General features: G+C 44.4%; 2 protein-coding genes across 2 annotated transcripts in view; one reads left to right on the top strand and one right to left on the bottom strand.

Moving 5' to 3' along the window:
• The window catches only part of LOC102978158 (zinc finger protein 397), a 51,259-nt gene that overhangs the window by 29,396 nt on the left and 14,479 nt on the right, over positions 1-7,384 (bottom strand). The gene's annotated exons all lie outside the window — the stretch shown is intronic.
• The window catches only part of ZSCAN30 (zinc finger and SCAN domain containing 30), a 6,546-nt gene continuing 2,807 nt past the window's right edge, over positions 3,646-7,384 (top strand). The window contains exons 1-2 of the mRNA XM_007123186.2: positions 3,646-4,053; positions 4,329-4,467. Coding sequence (XP_007123248.1) covers positions 3,646-4,053; positions 4,329-4,467 — 547 coding nt within the window. The remainder of the gene's footprint in view (positions 4,054-4,328; positions 4,468-7,384) is intronic.

The following is a 7,384-nucleotide window of genomic DNA, read 5'->3' as shown; positions in this document are numbered from 1 at the left end:
GGCTTCTCCTTTGTCTTTGGATGTGGGGTATCTTTTTTGGTGAGTTCCAGTGTCTTCCTGTAAATGATTGTCCAGCAGCTAGTTGTGATTCTGGTGTTCTCGCAAGAGGGAGTGAGAGCACGTCCTTCTACTCCGCCATCTTGGTTCCTCCTCCCTGTATCTATTCTTTTTCAAATTCTTTTCCCATTAGGTTATTACAGAATATTGAGCAGAGTTCTCTGTGCTATACAGTAGGTCCTTGTTGGTTATCTATTGTTTTTGTTTTTGCTTTTGCTTTTTTAAAACTAGTCAGAGGAACAGGATCAGATTTGCAATTTGAAGAAGTCACTGTGGTTACACTATAAACAGACTGTGGGTTATTGTACGGTGTAACAGGAAGGATAGTTGCTGGAATGAAGAAGGTGGTGGCAGAGATGGGAAAGGGCAGATTCTGGAAATAGGAAATAAAATCAATAGGACTTAATTTGCATTAAATACAGGAAGGAGGTGTTAGGAATGCTTCCAGGTTTCTGGCAGTGCAGCCGTTTGGTTGTTCCTACTTCCAAGAGGGGAATCACTGAGAGAGGAGCAGGTTGGGGTGGGAGGAATCATCAATTGATCATGGATATGCTGAGTTTGAGGTCTTTTTGATAAATTGAAGAAGAGTTATGATGGGGCTTCCGTGGTGGCACAGTGGTTGAGAATCCGCCTGCCAATGCAGGGGACACGGGTTCGAGCCCTAGTTCTGGAAGATCCCACATGCCACGGAGCAACTAAGCCCATGTGCCACAACTACTGAGCCTGGGCTCTAGAGCCCGCGAACCAGAACTGCTGAAGCCCGCACGCCTAGAGCCCATGCTTTGCAACAAGAGAAGCCACCTCAATGAGAAGCCCGTGCACCGCAACAAAGAGTAGCCCCCACTCGCCGCAACTAGAGAAAGCCTGCGTGCAGCAACAGAGACCCAATGCAGCCAATAAATAAATAAATAAATAAATAAATTAAAAAAAAAATAGAGTTGTGATGGATGTGAGTCACAATGGATAAATAGGGCTGGAGCTCAGATGAGAGGTCCAGACTAGAGATTGATGGTAACCGAAGGTAAGGATGAGATTGCCTGGGAGAGAATGAGAACAGTGGTGGACTTAGGGCTAACCTGTGGAACTCTGATGTAAAGGAGGATGGACTTGTGAAGGAGATGGAGAAGAACAGCGATAATTCTTCAGCCACCCAATGGAGGACAAGTTGCTGAGGTATAGTACTTACACTGATGCACAGATCTGACAATGCATCATCATGGGATTTCTTAAATGTCAATTGTTGTAATAAGAACTGAAGAAATGTATTTAGTATTTTCCAAATACCACAAAATTAAGAAGAAAAATGTCCCCAAGTTTCTCTGTGTTTAGGTTCCTCCTCTCACTATTTCTTAACTCTGCCGAGGCTCTGGCCCAGGGTTTTTACCCTGGCTGCACATCAGAAGCATTTGTGGCACTTATTGAAGCCCCACCCATGGAGATTCTGATTCAACAAGTCTGAAGGCCATGGTCATGGCTGTTTCTGAGCCATAGCCATGAGTCTGGCCTTTCTGAATCACCTGCAGTTTCTTCAATGGGCCACATCTTCTCATACCCACTGCTCCTTGCCTGAATGACCTCCCTCTACAGCTCCACCCAGCTCACTCATACCAGACTCTGCTGAGATGGTTCCCCCAGGCAGGCAGTTCTTCCTGGTCTTAGTCATCTTTCCGGGCTACCTTGTCTGCTTCCCTCCATCCTTGGATGTATTGCACTGTGTTTGCCTGTTTCCCTGTCACTTTCCCTTATTAAACTAGGAGTCCTTGAAGACAGACCTCTGAATCCTGAGAGTCTTGTTCAGTACACTGCCTAGCGCATAGCTCAAGTATTGTTGAGATAATGGATGAAGGAATCCATTCCTCTTTCCTTTGTGCTGTCTCAGAACCTTGTCACTTAAAGTCAGGAAAAATTCTTCCAGGCTTCCCTGGTGGCACAGTGGTTAAGAATCCACCTGCCAGTGCAGTGGACACAGGTTCGAGCCCTGATCTGGGAAGATCCCACATGCAGGTGGAGCAACTAAGTCCACGTGCCACAACTACTGAAGCCTGCACAACTAGAGCCCATGCTCTGCAATGAGAGAAGCCACCACAGTGAGAAGCCTGCGCACCACAATGAAGAGTAGCCCCCGCTCGCCGCAACTAGAGAAAGCCCATGCACAGCAACGAAGACCCAACACAGCCAAAAATAAATAAAGTAAATAAATTAAAATTAAAAAAAATAAAGAACTAAAAACATTTTTAAAAAAAGAGAAAAATTATTCCTTTTTTTGTGCATTCACCCTGGCCATTCTCCATGACCTTTTCCTAACATTTTCACCCTTATTTTTTTATTTTTATTTATTTTTGGCTGCGTTGGGTCTTCGTTGCTGTGCGTGACCTTTTGCTAGTTGCGGCGAGCGGGGGCTACTCTTTGTTACAGTGTGCGGGCTTCTCATTGCAGTTGCTTCTCTTCTTGCAGAGCACGGGCTCTAGGCGCACGGGCTTCAGTAGTTGTGGCACATGGGCTCTAGGGTGCAGGCTCAGTAGTTGTGGCACACGGGCTTAGTTGCTCCGTGGCATGTGGGATCTTCCTGGACCAGGGCTTGAACCTGTCTCCTGCATTGGCAGGCGGATTCTTAACCACTGTGCCACCAGGGAAGTCCTTCACCCTCATTCTTAATTTATAGTATCAACCAAGATTGTCCTGGGCATTAACCCGTTCTGTAATTTTAAAAAACAAGTGCTGTAGAGTTGGGCTGCACTAGGTTCGTGTCTTGACTTTGCCGTATACCAGTTTGGAGCCTTGGGCAAATTACTTAACTTTCAAGAACCTCAGTTTCCTCGTCTGTAAAGTGGGGCTGATAATACATACCTATTAGTGTTATTTACAAGCCTCAATAAAATTGTATTTGTAAAGTGCCTGGCCCATAGTAGGTTTATTAAGTGCAAATTCCCTTCTTTGGGGAGACCCTATGGCTTAATAGAAAGAGCTAACAAATCCTCTGGTTGCAGAGAGCAGTTCTGCTGCTTACTGGCTATGTGTCTTTGGTCCCCTTGTGATTCTCAGTAGCCTCATTTGGAAAATGGGCATAATTATGATTATCCTTATAGAATTATTAGGGAAATCATATTAAATTTATGTTAAGTATCTAGCTAGTGCTTGGCATCTAGTAGATGCTCAGTAAAATGGTGCTTATTATTCTGAGAGGTGATAATATACTATAGTGTTTTTCCTGATTTCCATGATGTATAAGCATTATTTATTATCCCTAATGTTGTCTCTAACATTGTTACCAAAAGTTGAATTTATTTCAGTGGTACTTTAACTTTTCTGTTTTACATCCTGAGAAAAATCCTGAATCATCTATAAATGTATTATTTACGTGGAAGCTCCCTTTTAGTCAGTTTTCTTTACAGTGCTACACTCAGTGGCAACTGGTTTTCAAACACTTGAATTTATATTCTAAACACATTTTTTTCCCTGTGTGATATTAGCATTGTCCACCTCAGGAGCTCTTTGGAGAATTGGAATTCAGAAAGAATCTCTGAGACACAGACGTCCATCCCCTCCCCGCTTCAACTAGGCAGCCTCTTCAGACTATCTCTACCCAGAATGGCAGGAAAGTCTGCAACCTTGGTCTACCATGCTCCAAAAGAGCAGGAAGGACTCATAATTGTGAAGGTCGAAGAAGAAAATTATGTTTGGGGGCAGGACTTTGGCCTTCAGGGCAATGCCTATAGTCAGGAGGCCTTCCGCCAGCGGTTCAGGCAGTTCGGTTACTCTGACTCCGCGGGGCCCCGGGAGGCTCTGAGCCGGCTCCGCGAGCTTTGCTGTCAGTGGCTGAGGCCAGAGGTGCACAGCAAGGAGCAGATCCTGGAGCTGCTGGTGCTGGAGCAGTTCCTGGCCATCCTGCCAGAGGAGCTGCAGACCTGGCTTCGAGAGAACCGACCAGAGAGTGGAGAGCAAGCCGTGGTGATGCTGGAGGAGCTGGAGAAAGAGCTTGACGAACCAAGGCAACAGGTAAGTAGGTGTTTTGTTTGCTTGTTTTACTGATTGTAAGTTAATGAGGAAGCCATTCTGAGTGGCCTTGACCGGGCTACCGGAGAATTATAAAATTTTTGTCCTTTGGGTTATTATTTGTGCACTGGAATCAAGTCACTAGAGCTTTTAGTCTTGTTGTTTTCTATCTAATCATCTGAATGAGTTTCTGACGCTGGCTGCCCTGCCCTGTTATTCTAGGGGTTTTCCTCTTGTATGTCCTCAGAATCATAGTGTTGGTACTTGATTACTCCTAGGACACAGCTCATGGCCAAGGAATGATCTGGAAGGAAATGACATCTGTGGGAGCACTGAAGTCGCCGAGTATCCAGCTCCAGCCCTTGGAGAACCAGGGCAAGAATGAGATTCAGGAGCCCCAGGGTTTCTGTGAGAGAGGTGAGGAGCCACAGTCCATTGGGGGTTGAGGGCGGAGGTGAGGGCTTAAATCCGTGGCATGGGTCATTTTCTTAATAACTGCTTCTTATGACTGTCATTAAGTGCTGTGAAAAAGCCCCCTTGCCTAGAAATATTCTTCCACTGGCTCTGCCTAGAATCTGAAATTCCAAAATAATTTCTAATTTGGGGTTAAGAATTAAAGTCTCTAATAAAATTCTCTAATAATATCCATAATATTCAAAGAGCAGTATTCTGGTTTTTTAATAATATGGTCCTACTGGCAAGGCAGTCCCTAAGATGGAGATGCATAATATATCAATAAGAGAAACCGCATAGTAACTTGAAAAGGGAAAATTTAATGTTAAGAATTATTAACTATGACAGAGGATTACTTGCTAATTAGTTTTTAAAACCCCCATAAAGTATACAGAAATAACACATACAGAGAGTCTCTAGGGTTGAGGCAGAGCGCCCAAGAAAGGAACAAATCTGCAAGAGGGTGCTGCATCTTCCCCCTCCCCGGGCAGAACTGAGATCCACATCTTGTTGGAGAGGACACAGCTATGGCCCACTGGATGGAGATGTTCCTTGAGTGCTTGCTGGCAGATTTGCTGGGAAACTGCTCTTTGGGGTACGAAGGAAACCCATTCATGGGTGGGGGGAAAGTGTGTGTTCTAGGGGGCAGAACTCACTGAGAAGCTACCCTCTGGGGTGCCAGGAGCCCCCCACACCATGGGGAGGTGCCATGACACAGAACTTGCTGCAAAGCCACCCTCAGGGATGGTGCCCCTGAAACTGATTGGCACTGCTGGGTGCCACACACGTTGCAGGGAAAAAGAAAGCACGCTAGCACCAGGAAGAAAAGCTCCTTCCTCCTCCAGGGTCTGTTCAGCCCCTACCTTTATTTTATTTTTTATTTTTATTTTTTTTTAACATCTTTATTGGAGTATAACTGTTTTACAATAGTGTGTTAGTTTCTCCTTTACAACAAAGTGAATCAGTTATACATATACATATGTTCCCATATCTCTTCCCTCTTGCGTCTCCCACCCTCCCTATCCCACCCCTCTCCTATCCCACCCTTCTCATGGTCACAAAGCACAGAGGTGATCTCCCTGTGCTATGCGGAAGCTAAGCAGGGTCGGGCCTGGTTAGTACTTGGATGGGAGTCAGCCCCTACCTTTAAAGCTCACATCGTTGTCAGCTGGCCAGGGAGAAGTGTAGCACGGGCAGGGCCCTGAAGGTGGATTTGAAGCTGACCAAAAGGGCTTTGATTATGTTATTGGCAAAATCATCCCTATGGGCAGCATGTACATCAGGCTTATTAACTTGTTCTCATTAACAAGTTTGTTACACCCAACTACCCTTCTGATTTCATCTTTACCAAGCAATCTTATTAAATTCCTATGAAGCTTAGCTGTAATAAAAATGTACATTAGTCTAGTCTGGTCTGTGTGACAGTTACATTACTCATTAATTTTTGTTATGGTTTTATTGCTCAGTTTCACGAGCTTGGCTAATGAGAGTTAACCCCAAGAGGTAAATCTATTCATTGTATGATGATAAAGTTAAGTTTATGAGGCCACAAGGTCAAGGGCTAGATCTTGGACCTTGGCATTCACCAAAGGTATCCATGCATCTGTACACTGAGACCTCCTGGGAAACTCCCTCCCAGCCCCCCACCCCACCACACACACACACATCATTAGCCAAGTAAGCCCACTTAAATATCTTCCGCATCAAGGAAAAACTACATTCAAGTGGATTTAAAAAAATCATCTCCTTAAGTCCCCTGCCTTAAAGTAGGTAAATATCTTAAATCAGGGTAGATTACTTCTATTTCCTTCTTTTAAGGTCTTGAGGAACAGAGACTGTGCTGTAATTTTTTAAGTCGTTCTTGGGCTTTTCATACTGATATTTGTTGTGGGCTGAATTATGTCCCCCCCCAATTTCTATGTTGAAGCCCTACCCGCCCCCCAGTACCCCAGAATGTGACTGTATTTGAGATAGGGCCTTTAAAGAAGTAAATAAGTTAACATGCGATTGTTAGCGTGAGCCCTAATCCAATATGACGGTGTCCTTGTAAGAAGCAGATATTGGGACATAACACAAATCGAGGGACAACCGTATAAGGACACAGTAGGAAGGAGCCACTGCAAGCCAAGGAGAGATAGACCTCAAATGATACCAAACCTGCCAACACCTTGATCTTGGACTTCCAGCCTCCAGAATTGTGAGAAAATAAATTTCTCTTGTTTAAGCCATCCACTGTATGGTATTTTGCTATGGCAGCCAGACCGGCAAACTAAAACAGTATTAAACTTCTTCTCTGTGTCCATATGAACTACTTCCAGCTTTAAGTTAATTCCATTTTATTTTATTTGTTTAGCAAAATCCTCATAAAACACACCAGTTCTTGAAGGTAATGAGTACACTGCCCTTTGACTTTGTTTTAACTAAGCATCTCACTGCCTCTGATTCCATCTGTGTTCCATCTCTCCGGTCATCACAGGTCATTCCTCTGGACATGCTTCAGTTTCTCTACATTCATTTGAAGTACAGGGATAAAAAAATAAAGTACTCTAATGAAGATCTGGTCAATTTACAAGGTAGATTCACACACACCCCCCAACTCTTATTTCTTGCACTCTATATATTTTTATTTGTTTGCCCCTTCACAGTGGTATTATGTTGTTGACTCAATCAACTTATGGCCACAGTGATTCCATCTTCCAGCCTTCCTTGGCCTTAGCAAAATGTCCTCATACTCCGTTTATGCCTGATTCCTAAATATGGTCTTTTTTTTTTTTTTTTTTTTTGCGGTACGCGGTCCTCTCGCTGTTGTGGCCTCTCCCGTTGCGGAGCACAGGCTCCGGACGCGCAGGCTCAGCGGCCATGGCTCACGGGCCCAGCCGCT

The sequence above is a fragment of the Physeter macrocephalus genome, chromosome 19 (assembly GCF_002837175.3).
Source record: "Physeter macrocephalus isolate SW-GA chromosome 19, ASM283717v5, whole genome shotgun sequence".
Taxonomy (NCBI): domain Eukaryota; kingdom Metazoa; phylum Chordata; class Mammalia; order Artiodactyla; family Physeteridae; genus Physeter; species Physeter macrocephalus.
This window is presented reverse-complemented; position numbering and strand designations above follow the sequence as displayed.